The sequence below is a fragment of the Pleurodeles waltl genome, chromosome 6 (assembly GCF_031143425.1).
Source record: "Pleurodeles waltl isolate 20211129_DDA chromosome 6, aPleWal1.hap1.20221129, whole genome shotgun sequence".
Lineage (NCBI taxonomy): Eukaryota > Metazoa > Chordata > Amphibia > Caudata > Salamandridae > Pleurodeles > Pleurodeles waltl.
This window is the reverse complement of record NC_090445.1, coordinates 1,171,979,632-1,171,992,923: the sequence shown is the minus strand read 5'-3', so window position 1 is coordinate 1,171,992,923 and position 13,292 is coordinate 1,171,979,632. Positions and strand designations below refer to the sequence as shown.

At 46.5% G+C, this 13,292-nt stretch overlaps 1 protein-coding gene across 2 annotated transcripts in view; it reads left to right on the top strand.

Annotated features, from left to right (window-relative positions):
- Positions 1–13,292, top strand: part of MICU1 (mitochondrial calcium uptake 1) — a 542,154-nt gene that overhangs the window by 414,331 nt on the left and 114,531 nt on the right. For both annotated transcript variants that reach the window (XM_069240390.1, XM_069240391.1), the window contains exon 10: positions 3,681–3,789. In XM_069240390.1, the coding sequence (XP_069096491.1) occupies positions 3,681–3,789 (109 nt within the window). The remainder of the gene's footprint in view (positions 1–3,680; positions 3,790–13,292) is intronic.

The following is a 13,292-nucleotide window of genomic DNA, read 5'->3' as shown; positions in this document are numbered from 1 at the left end:
GACGTTTCAGCTTGTGTGTCTTGTTCAGTGGTGGTCGTCTTTCAGCCTTTCTTACCTTGGCCATGTCTCTGAGTATTGCACACCTTGTGCTTTTGGGCACTCCAGTGATGTTGCAGCTCTGAAATATGGCCAAACTGGTGGCAAGTGGCATCGTGGCAGCTGCACGCTTGACTTTTCTCAGTTCATGGGCAGTTATTTTGCGCCTTGGTTTTTCCACACGCTTCTTGCGACCCTGTTGACTATTTTGAATGAAACGCTTGATTGTTCGATGATCACGCTTCAGAAGCTTTGCAATTTTAAGAGTGCTGCATCCCTCTGCAAGATATCTCACTATTTTTGACTTTTCTGAGCCTGTCAAGTCCTTCTTTTGACCCATTTTGCCAAAGGAAAGGAAGTTGCCTAATAATTATGCACACCTGATATAGGGTGTTGATGTCATTAGACCACACCCCTTCTCATTACAGAGATGCACATCACCTAATATGCTTAATTGGTAGTAGGCTTTCGAGCCTATACAACTTGGAGTAAGACAACATGCATAAAGAGGATGATGTGGTCAAAATAATCATTTGCCTAATAATTCTGCACTCCCTGTAGTTTTCAGAACCTGTTTTGTTTTTTGTTTCTTTAGCGCAAATTATACCTCACATTTAAGATGGATTTGTTCCTTGCCGAAATATAGTGCCAAATTCCAGTTTGCTGTTTCACAGTCACACAAATTATTCCACATTTTGCCCTAATTGTGCAAAAGCATATTACACAAGCTTTGCATACTCCTTTTTATTATGCGCCTGTTATACCTGCTGCACCGTCCATTAAAGCCAAGATACTTTTCACAATCTCTCACACAACACATTTTACTTTTTCACTTTTCAAGAGCTGGCCTTTGCTCGAACAGCGCCCTGGGAAGTACCATATTTCGCACACACACCCCTCTTTAATTGCCCGTGTATTTAAAGTTTGGGAGGAGCAGGGGGAATGTGAAAGGGCAAAATTAGAGTGCACCATAAAAGGAAAAACACTCAAAAAGCAGACGGGGGGCACAGCCTTCAGAAAAGTGTTTAAACACACTATACATTGGCCCTAATGTTGGACCTTTTGGCCCTAATTCGTGGGAAGATTGAGCACCTAAATGTGTCTCTGTGTAGAGTACTAGTTAGAGAAGCAACCTATGCTAGGCTTTTCCTGGGACAGCACTAGTGCTACACATCAAAAACACCAGTGAAAGGCATGACCATAAAACTGTGAGGGCATTTACGGTCTGTGTCGTTCTCAGAGACAGCACCAAATCTGAGCTACTTAGATGCCATCTGAGCAGCCATTCCAAAGGAAAACATAGGTTAAACCAGCAACAGAACCAGAAGATTCCAATGATGCAGCAAGTGTGCATCAGAGACGGACACATGCAGCTTTAATAAGAGACTCAGTACTGCACTACTAGAGACAGTACAAGCGTGTGTATCAGAAACAGAACCTAAAAGCACCAGGGATTGAGGCATACTTGCACTAGAGGCAGCACTAATGAGATCCATCACTGTGTATAGTATGGAGAATAAGGAACCCTACCTTTAGTGTCTTGTTGGGGGTAGGGATGCCATTTGAGCCCGTGCTGTCTTAGTAAGGCTCTTTTTTTCACTGTTTCTCCGCTGGACTACTCTGATCGCCAACTGGAGAAGTATGCGCTGGAAAATGTGAACAGATTTTTTGGGTGGTTGGGGGCTGCCAGATATTGGATCCAATCTGGACACAACAAAAGTAACAAGAAGCAAGCGGGATGAGATTGGGGCATGGAACAGAGCCATCTGAAAACAGGATCTGACGTTTGATCTCAGCAAATGTGGTGAGATAAGAACATGATTTGCATCCCTGTTTACAGAAACAAGCTTCTCCTGTTGGGTGAATGTGTAAAAGCTGACCTTCTGACAACACGACTATAACCAAAATAAAAAATGAGTATGCTTAACCAAACAGATAAGCACCCAAGTAGAAAGATGCCATTAGCTAGGTACTGCTCTTTGGGAGGAAACAAATGACAACAAGGTTGGATAAAAAGAAAAGATTGACCACTAGCAAGCAAGCATTTTTGAAGGACAATTGAAGTAACAAATAAAAAGACAATAGGCAGGCTGTAAGCCCACAAAGTGTATAAAACATGTCTCAAATAGAGAGCGTAAGCGCTGCCTAGGCTCAACCTAAAAAAGAAAAAAAAAGTGTTTTCCCATGAAGAAGAATTGCTTTTGTGAGCAGTTTCTTGCTTGAAGAGACCCTAAGACTAGCCTATGCCCTACTGTTTGCTAGCACATTTTCATTCCTTTGTCTTGTTTTTCCCTACAACATCAAAGGTTGGATATCATGGTCTGTATATGGGCCAGTGTATGGCGTTTATTTGTAATTATACTTGAACACTGGAAATTTGGGCAGTGGAGTTTTGCACAAGTTGCTTCTTTTCAGACTATTTATGACCCGACACTCTACAGCCATTGCCAGGTTTTCATTTTGGTATAGATCAGTGAACATGCAGCATTGAAAGAAATGTACCCTTTGTCACGAAATTAGGATAAGGAAACAGTTGCTAGGAGTGGCATCAAAAATACTGGGAACGAGTAGTAGAGGGGGTCCTGGTCACTAAATTTCGGAATCGGTGATTCTGAGACAAGGACAACATGACGCTTGGACAGGAGGCCTGGACACTGAGGAGGAAGATGGTGGAACTGGAGACACTTGGACAGAGACATGCGGAGTCTGGGACAGAGAGCACATGGACCATGGGCACACAAACCCTGAGGCAGAGAAAACATTCACACTAGGGGGAGTACTACATGCAGTGGGACTGGAAAATTACTGAGATGACCTGTCTCAAAACTGATTGCAGTATGCAGGAAATATAACATCCAAAATGGGATCCTGCCATTCTGACTGTCAGTAGCTCTCCAAGTCCATTTTCAAAAACAAAACTGAGCTATACAAGTATTAATTGGCCTAATGTATTTATGATATAATAATCAACGTAAAAAGCTAACTAAATCGTTCTCAATAAATTAACATGAAAAGTAACTCTCTGACTATCATGTATATCCTAAAAAATATAGTTGAATACTATTTGACTTAAGGTGCCTGCATTGGCACATGCATGTTATTAGAATCGTCACGAAATCGTTTGCATAATGCTTTAATCTACTGAGAAAAATCCTGAATTTTGACACCCCACCACCCCCACAGTCCCTTTTCAGCTGGATTTTGTACTGCATTTTTCCCTTAGATGACATATCATAATTAGTGCTTGAAAAAAAAAATAGAAATCTGAATCGCCCCATGTGACACTAGTAACCACACTGAAGGAGTGCTAATATGTTCTACCGCTTTCCCTTACTTGTCATGTTTGCAGCTGTCAGTACACATTGTGAGCTGTTAAGCATGTTGTAGATAATGTACAAATGCATAATCTACAAACTACTCGATTACTTAAATAACTTGTCTTGGTTACTTTTTATGTGGCTTTACGCTCCATAATTATTTTCCATGCTGTTTTTGGTGAGGAAGATCAATTAACAGTGATATTGACTCGTCTAATGCCCTCCCTTGTCTTTTGTATGTTTTTGCATCATGCGTAAAAAAAAAATTACAAATCCATACGTGGCAGGAGACATAGACCCCAATGAAGGATCCGTTTGTTTTTCCAGGGGCTCACGTTTGAAGAAGTAGAACATTTCTTTACTTTCCTGAAGAATATAAACGACGTGGACACAGCTTTAAGTTTTTATCACATGGCTGGCGCTTCCCTCGATAAAGGTATGACACACTTTCGCAGTTGAGTGGCTTTTTTTTCTTACTACTCCAAGTGGTGTATGAAGCAATGATGTTCAATCCAAAAAGTGTTCAGTACACCCTCGCGACGACAAAGTTACGCTGCAGAAGTGGCCCTTGTCCTTCTCAAAGGCAGGCAGGAGTTAAAAAAAGGTTACTATCGGTTATATTGTTTTTCTGTACAGGAAGAAAAATTGGACAGACGTTTGTATTGTAGAGACGATATCCAAATAGAAAGCACAATGGCCCTTTTATGCACAGGGTCATATCAGCTTCGAATCCAAGCTGTTTTAACAGTTTATTGACTTTACAAGATAAGAACTGTATTTCTAAAAATCTCTGTAAAGAAAAGTCATCCAATCAAATTCTATTACTGCTGAAATCCTAAATTGAATAATTTGAATGTAATCAATTGAATGTAAATGTATGCTATGCACTAATGCTGCCGGCCAAAAATAACTTATTCGATCAAGATAAATGCATCCTAATCATATTTTTTTTAAAATGAATGTTGGTTAATTTGCATGGTGGCCACTTATCTGCTATTTTTAAGTGCAGCCTGTTTTATAATTTGATAGTGAAGTACTGCTTTATGAGATGCACTGTATCCTATGCTTTCACCATCGGAACAACATTTGGGCTTGATTGTTTCCGGTGCGGAGCACCGGCACTTATTTTTCAGGGCCGGCGTTTATTTTTCTGCCTCAGGCATTTGAGAGCACAAGACACACATGTGAAAGCTGAAGGAAGAGAAAAGCGAAAAAGCGTCACAAAGGGAGAAAACAGAAAGGTGTAGTAAGACTGAGTTGAAGAGGCAGGAAGTGGCTGTAAATGGATTAAAGAGGCCCGAGATGGCTAGAGGTTTACACTGTCTCGGTCCTCCGTGCTCGCACATTTCAATGCAGCAGCCGCGTTTTTCATATGAGAGCTTTCGGCACCTGCACGTTTTTATTTACAAATTAAGCACTGCGTTTTGGGCCTTCATAACCCAAACCTACAAACATGGCTATGGAGGATGACCGCAATGCATGTAGATTTACGTCAAGAGAACAATGGCTATGCCTACTTAACCATATGGTGTGGAATAAGTAATGGTTTGGTAAAACCTGTACTAGTGTATGTCATGTTCAGAAGAGACATGCTAAACAGGGAACAGTGTGTCCGTCATTTGTATGTACGATCTATTTAGAGACGAGGTGAGCTGAGAGGTGGGATCAAGCAGACACATGAGTTCATTTCACAAGATCCGGAATACCAGTCTTCTTAGGCTAATAAACAGGTTACCTTCATAGACAAGGAGTAAGTGGAAGAAAGATGTGTGGTTGTTAGGCTTTTCATACTGCGTCAATTGAATTATGCTATTTCTTATAGAGGAATTCAGTTCACCTGATGCTGACTGACATCCCAGTGCCTGCATCAGAAGTGAGCAGTGACATCATGAGCTTCCTAAAAGAAGAATGCTCAAGTAATTTAATACATTGTATATTCATAAGATATAGCTTTTGGACATGGTCATTACAAATGGAGAGAGATTTACAAACCTTATCATTAGGGCGCACTTTCGTTTTTTCGACAAACCGTGTTTTCAAGTTAAGACCTGAGGAAAAAAAATCGACTATCAACAATGTAATATGTTGACTTTCGGGACAGACTCTTTGGGAGATGGTAAATTTTATAAGGAGGCCTTTGTAAAGAATAAACTTGTGAATCTAAAGAAGTGTTGGGGACAAAGTGTACTATTATGGATCCATCAAACCTTTACATGAGTCAGTTAATTGTTATGTTAGGTTATATGGATTTATTATGTGACAGTATCAGGAGCTGACAAAATAAACAACAAAGCAAGGACAACAGAGGAAGCAGATACGTAGAGCTCGCGCTAGAACTGCAATTTTTAAGTAGATTTTTACATGCTGAAAGATTCGGATTTTTGTGTAGATCGGCAAGACGTTTGTCCTGGAATAGAGCAACTAGACGAAACAAGCATAGGCAAAGCCCATAGGTCATGCCTATACGCAAGTTATTGGTATTGGCAATGTGTATTTGCCATGTTGTACGCAAGTGTGGCTGCTATTCCGTATGATTAAAAGTTAGTCGTGTGGGGTCTCCTAGAGTGGAGTGGGGGGGATATAGTGTCCATAGACTGCATTTGTTGGGGTAGAGTGCCAGACAATGAAGTAGTGGGTGTAGAGTGTTGTAGAGTTCTGTAGAGGGGAGTAGACTGCAGTGGCAGAGTCATAGACTGCAGTGTCGAAGAGTGCAGTGTTGCCGAATGGCGTGGCATAGAGTAGAGAGGGGTAGAATTAGGGTGGAGTGCGTTGGAGTGGATTGAGGTAGTGGTGTGAATTGGATTGGTGTAAATTGCGGTGGATTGGATTGAGTGGGGTGGACTGGAGTGGGTGGGCTGGTTAGGGTGCGTTGGACTTCAGTAGGGTGGGTTGAAATGTGGTGGATTGGATTGGGGTTTATTAGATTGGTGTGGGGTTGATTGGGTTGGAGAAATGTAGCTTGGAGTGCAGTGAATTGGAGTGGTGGGGGATGGATTGGGGTGAGGTGGATTGGAGTGAGGGAGATTGGATTGGTGGGGTGGACTAGTGTGTGGATTGTGGTGGATATGAGTGGGGTGAATTGGGATGGAGTGGGTGTATTGGAGTGGTGCTGATTGAGGTTGGGAAGATTTTTTTGGATTGGGGTGGGGCATACTGTTGGACTGGAGTGAGACAGACTGATTTGGATTGGAGTAGGGCAGATTGCATGGAACAACAAAAACACATTTTAAAATATTGGTGAAAAGAGAGCATCCACTGACTGGAACAAAGTGTAAAGGCTGTTTTGATTCTGAAGATGACCAGTTACGGGAAGAAAGTGTTATCAAAACCTGCCTCAGCAAATAAGTGTGGCTTTATCAGGCTCTACAGTAATGTAGTATTGGTGGGCAGAGATAGAGTGAAGACTCGCACTTGTATTTATGAACCAGAGTAAATCTGAAAAATCATTTTATTTTGAACAGACACCCAGAGCAGATTTTTCAGGTAGTGTGGTGAAACTGCTCCAGCAGCATTCTAAACAGTGCTCAAGTTATAAGGGTAATTAGATTAAACGCCTTCTGAAAGCGTCAAGATAATCAGTTCACGCTTAGAGGCATAGCTGGATCAACATGAAAATATAATTCTGCTGTAGAACAAGGCTTTAAATAAAATTACAAAGGTGTAAAGCAAAGATTGGCTACCTAAACTAGTTTTCATATTTGTATTTTGAAAAGATGTTGGCGAGCTGGAGGAGTACACGGTTGAGGTGCATATGGCTCATAGTAGCGAATAAGTCTTTCTTCACACACAGTAAATATCATAACATAACAACATATGTATTTGTAAAGTGCATGTTCACCCAGAAGGGTATCTTGGCGCTGAATAACATGCTTACTGTTATCCAACTCAATGGTACTAATTTTATCAACCTCAGAGGGATGAAAGGCTAAGCAGACTTAGAGGGATTCAAACCTGTGACCATGAGTTTGGACACAGGCCCCTACAGTGGACACATTACTCCACTAAGCCACCAGACCCAGCAGTGTTGCACTCCTGCACACACATGTTGTAGCCTGCCCTGTGTATAGACATCTACACTGCTGCAGTGTCTTCATGGTATAAGGGATCCTTCTACTGCTGTTGTCCATTTTGTTGCTGCGTTATCTTTTGGTGAAGCTTGGTGAATACTTTTTCACTCTACATGAGTCATACGATAGTATAAGTGGAGGAGAGAGCACAGGATGCACAAAAGGACTGAGATTTGTGCAGAGAGCTGGTCGAGTGCAGGTGCAAAGAGCACACACTGCAACCTTACCTTACATGTAAAGCCAGTAGATGATCATTTCTGATGGATACAACTACCTGTGGATTCCTCACCTGATGAATACTCCCATGGCGCCAGCATTCGACGGAAATCTTCTCACTAGTCTCTGCACGTCGACGAGGACGTCACTCTAGCCCACGCGACGCCGTCTGACGTCATACAGGCAATAAGAGGTCCTCGCCGACGTGCCGATGACAGTTCCCTTTTTTCCGTGCATTCGAAACGGTTATCTTCGAGGGAGCTACTGTTACCTTCGTGGTTACAGTGTATTGTCTGCTGCGTAGTCTTCTCTGCGGTAATAATGTCTCAGAGGAAGTCGGGTTTCAAGCCCTGTCGAGAGTGTGGGGGCAAGATGTCAGTTACAGGTCCTCACTCCGACTGTCTATGGTGTTTGAGCTCCGACCACGACGTCTCGACTTGCGATTCATGTCAACACATGAATCCGAAGGCCCTCAAAGAGCGTGAGGCCAAGTTATTCATGGCAAAGTCAAAGAAGAAGGAGAAACATCATAAGAAGTCTTCTTAGCCAAGGTCTCACCGGCGTCATCGAGACTCCCGGCGCCGTAGAGACTCACGACGTCATTCCAGCAAGGAGTCTCGTTCGAGGTCACCTTCGGCTCGGCGTCGGAGGACTTGGGAGGTCAGCCCCACGGTCACGCCGCATCCATCAACGCCGTTGCCCTCTCCGGCGTCACCGACTTCGCCTGGTCAGGCGTCAGTGATTGAGGTGGTGCAGCCTCTTGTGTTTTCTCCGGCGTCGAGGCCGGCGTCGGGGTCGCCCTCGATCCAGGCACCCCAGTATCCGGCTTTTCCCACTCCTGGAGCCGATAGTACCGCGTTTCTTAATGCGATGTATACCATCTTTCAGCAGATGGCTCCAGGAGCTGCTCCGGCTGGTCCTTCGGGGCCCTTGGCCTTTTCGTTGGGTGATCCTGCGCCTCTTCGGCCGGCACCCTTTATGCCCTTTCTCCCTTTTGGGAATGTGGGCTCGGCGCCGGTGCCGGCGTCGGTGGCCGCTCCGGTGGCTTCGGATGTTTCGGCCCCGGAGGTTGCCCTTCTGTCGAAGTCAGGATTTTGCCCTGTGACTCCGGTTGGTCCATCGGCTCCAAGACCTCGTCCTCCGGCTCCTACCTCGGCGCCGAAGCTGCCTGTGGCGCCGGACGCGGCGTCAGATGCTTCTGGAGATCGGCGCCGTTCTTCGACGTCGGCGGAGGCCATGTCGACTCCGCGTATCGAGGAGAGACTTCATTCGAGGAGGCGTGCTCTCCGTCTTTTAGAAGAGCAGGAGTACCAGCGAGTCTTAGAGGAGGGAGAGATTGAGGACTCTGGAGACGGACTACATGGTCTGGATACAGCCAGTGGGCTGGACACTTCCCCTGAGTGGGACCTTTCATCTCCAGGGGAATATACGGAGGAGGCTGCTTCCTTTCATGCTGTGGTGAGGAAGGCAGCGAGCTTTTTGGACCTGCCTTTACCGGTGGCAGAGGCGAAGCAGAATTTGCTGACAGAGGTATTGCATCCGGCCTCTGCTGCAGCTGAGCCTCTCTTGCCATTTAATGAGGCTTTGCTGGATCCGGTGTTGGAGGTGTGGAAGAAGCCGGTGTCTTCCTCGGCCGTTCATAGGGCTGTGGCCAGGAGGTATCGAGCTGCACGATCTGACCCTGGCTTTCTCTCTAGACACCCTACGCCGGAGAGCTTGGTGGTGCAAGCCTCCTGTTCCTCAAAGTCAGCGCCTGGTTCCTTCCCGACGGTGCCTGGAAACAGAGACTCCAGGAAACTGGATGCGCAGTCCAAGAAAATATTTTCGTCATGCAGTTTGGCGTTGAAGGCCACCAACGCAACGTGCATTCTGGGGAGGTACATCCATGCTCTGATGGATATTTCGTCTTCATTTACGGAGCTCCCCCAGGGTCTCTTGGATGTGGTCTCGGACGCCCAGGCTGCCGCGACCCAGATTATCCAGTCTGGGCTGGACACGACCGACTCGGTGGCCAGGGCGATGGGCACGGCTGTGGTGGCAAGAAGACAGGCCTGGCTCCGAAACTCAGGGTTTTCGGCGGATGTGCAGTCGACCCTGCTGGACCTCCCGTTTGATGGGGACAGACTGTTTGGAGCCAAGGCAGATTCGGCCTTGGATCGATTTAAGGAGAGCAGAGCCACAGCCAAATCGTTAGGACTGCAAGCTCCTTCTTCCTCTGCCTCTTCTAGATTTTTCAGGAGGTTTCGGGGATTTGGGCGTGGCTCTTCTTCCTCTTCCTTTCGGGGGAGGTTCCAGCAACCCGCCTCTTCCCTCCCCTATAGGTCATTTAGAGGGAGGGGGAGGGGTGGGGCCCGTACCAGAGGAGCCTCTCAACAGCACTCTGCCTCTTCCTCGTCCTCTGGAGGGGTGCAGCAGGGGAAGCAGCCTTAGGCTTCCACCACTTCCCACTCACTCCTCTCCTGTAGGGGGAAGATTACAGCATTTTCTCCACAAGTGGAAGTCTATCACCACGGACACTTGGGTTCTCGGCATTGTGGGTAAAGGCTACGCCCTTCCCTTTCGGGAGTTCCCGCCCCTCATCCCGCCCCGCCCATCTTATTGTTCAGAAGAACACCTCCTGTTGCTAGAACAGGAGGTTCAAGTCCTCCTTTCAAAGGGCGCGGTAGAGTTGGTCCCAGAGCAGGAAAAGGGTCGAGGTTGTTACTCAAGATACTTCCTGATTCCCAAAAAGGATGGTCAGTTGAGACCAATCCTGGATCTGAGGATCTTGAATTGGTTCCTCAAACAGGAAAAGTTCAAGATGCTGACCCTAGCACAGGTGCTTTTGGCGTTGAACAAGGAAGATTGGATGGTGTCTGTCGACTTGCAGGATGCTTACTTTCATATCCCGATAGTCAAGTCGCACAGGAAGTATCTCCGGTTTGTGGTAGGGTCGCAGCACTATCAGTTTGCGGTCCTCCCGTTTGGTCTTACTTCAGCACCTCGAGTCTTCACAAAGGTGATGTCAGTGGTTGCGGCGGAGCTCAGAAGGAAGGGGATAGCAGTATTCCCTTACTTGGACGACTGGTTGATCAAAGCCAAGTCCCCGGAGCTTGTGTCGCATCATCTGCAGTCAACAACCCAGTTGTTGTTCGACCTGGGCTTTTCGGTGAACGTGCCCAAATCTCACCTGGAGCCCTCTCAGCGCCTCCTGTTCATAGGGGCAGTACTGGATACAACATTGAGTCGAGCCTTTCCTCCGCCTCAGCGGATTCAAGATATTCAGGAATTGGTTCCAATGTTTCGAAATGGAGCGGTAGTTCCAGTCCTCAAGGTCCTTCGTCTGCTCGGTCTGTTCGCCTCCTGCATTCTGTTGGTCATGCATGCTCGCTGGCACGAGGGCTCTTCAGTGGTGCCTCCGAAGGCAGTGGTCTCAACACAAGGGAGATTTAGAAGGTACTGTCAAGATCTCCAGAGATGCTGCTGTGGAATTGAAGTGGTGGATTGCGGGCAACAATCTTTCACAGGGAAAGCCGTTCGCGCAGTCGCCACCAGTGGCCACGGTCATAATGGATGCTTCCACCCTAGGATGGGGAGCTCATCTGGGGGATCTGGAGATCAAAGGGCTTTGGTCTCCAGAGGAACAGGTGTTTCATATCAATCTGTTGGAGTTACGGGCTGTACGTCTGGCTCTCAAGGCCTTCCTCCCATCCCTTCGTGGTCAGTCGGTACAGGTCCTGACGGACAATACTACCACGATGTGGTACATAAACAAACAGGGAGGAGTAGGGTCGTACCTTCTCTGCAGAGAAGCTCTTCGGCTATGGTCCTGGGCAAAGGACCATCAGATTTGCTTGGTGGCAAATCATCTGGCCGGGGTCTTGAATGTACGTGCGGACAGTCTCAGTCGCCAATTCTCGGCAGACCACGAGTGGCGTCTCCATCCAGATCAAGTCTGTTTAATCTTCCAGATGTGGGGGTTTCCTCGGATAGATCTGTTTGCCACTCGGGAGAACGCGCATTGCCCGTTATTCTGCAGCCTCCAGTATCCGATGCAGGGAGCGTTGGGGGACGCGTTTCAGATAACCTGGTGCGACCAGTTGCTTTACGCGTTTCCCCCCATACCCTTGATTCCTCGAGTGTTGAGGAAAATTCGCCAAGACCGGGCCCAAGTCATCTTAATAGCTCCGGATTGGCCAAGGAGGGTATGGTACTCCGACCTTCTCCAACTCTCACTGTGCCCTCCGCTCCGTCTCCCTCTCAGGGCAGACCTCCTCTCTCAGTCGCAGGGGCAGGTTTTACACCCCAACCTCCAGAGTCTGCACCTACATGCTTGGAGATTGAACGGGGCAACCTGAGTTCCTTCTCTCTCCCGCCTGATGTAGTGGATGTTATCTTAGCGGCCAGGCGACACTCCACTAAATCTATCTACGCTAATAGGTGGTCTAAATTTGTTATGTGGTGTGGAGAGAGACAGATTGATCCCTTACATGCTCATCTGTCACATGTTTTGTCTTTTGCACTGTCTCTAGCGCAGAAAGGTTGTGCAGTGGCTACCATTAAGGGTTATTTGTCGGCCTTGTCAGCCTTCATTTGTCTTCCAGACCAACCATCGTTATTTAAATCCCCTATTGTTCTCAGATTCTTGAAAGGTCTTCTGAATCAATATCCTCCAAAACCATTCGTTATGCCTCAATGGGATTTGTCCTTGGTCCTGACTTTCCTTATGGGGTCCCCTTTTGAGCCTATGCATTCTTGCCCCTTAAGGTATTTGGTTATTAAAACAGTATTCCTGGTAGCTATAACATCTGCAAGGAGAGTGAGTGAGTTGCAGGCCTTATCGGTTAAACCCCCTTATATAACGTTTTATGGGGATAAGGTGGTGTTGAGGACCAAGGCTGCTTTCCTTCCGAAGGTTGTTTCACCCTTCCATTTGGCTCAGACAATCACTTTGTCCACGTTTTATCCTCCGCCTCATCCTTCAAAGGAGGAAGAAAGACTACATCGCCTGGACCCAAAAAGGGCGTTGAGCTTCTATATCGATAGAATGAAGGATATCAGGCTGGAGGATCAGCTGTTTGTCGGATACGTGGGCAAGAGGAGAGGAAAGGCAGTCCACAAGAGAACACTCTCCAGGTGGGTTGTTCTTTGCATTAAAATCTGTTACTCTTTGGCAAAGAAGGATCCGCCTGAGGGCATTAGAGCTCACTCCACCAGAGCTAAGTCGGCCTCTTCGGCCTTGGCCAGGGGTGTTCCTGTGGTCGACATCTGCAAGGCCGCAACTTGGTCGTCCCTTCACACTTTTGTGAAACATTACTGTTTGGACTCTGAGGTCAGAAGGGACGGTCATTTTGCACGGTCAGTGCTGCAGGATTTCTTGGTTTGACCATTTAGGCACCCACCGCCGGGCGTGGTACTGCTTTGGGACTCTATTCATCAGGTGAGGAATCCACAGGTAGTTGTATCCATCAGAAGAACGAGTTACTTACCTTCGGTAACGACTTTTCTGGTGGATACATTAGCTACCTGTGGATTCCTCACGGTCCCACCCGCCTCCCCGTTGCCTTTTTGGTCTCTCCAAGCAATCCTTGAGTGTGCTCCTTTTGGTCTTCAAAGTTGCAATACATTTTGCATATATGATATTTGTATATATGTGTATATTTATATATAAATCTAT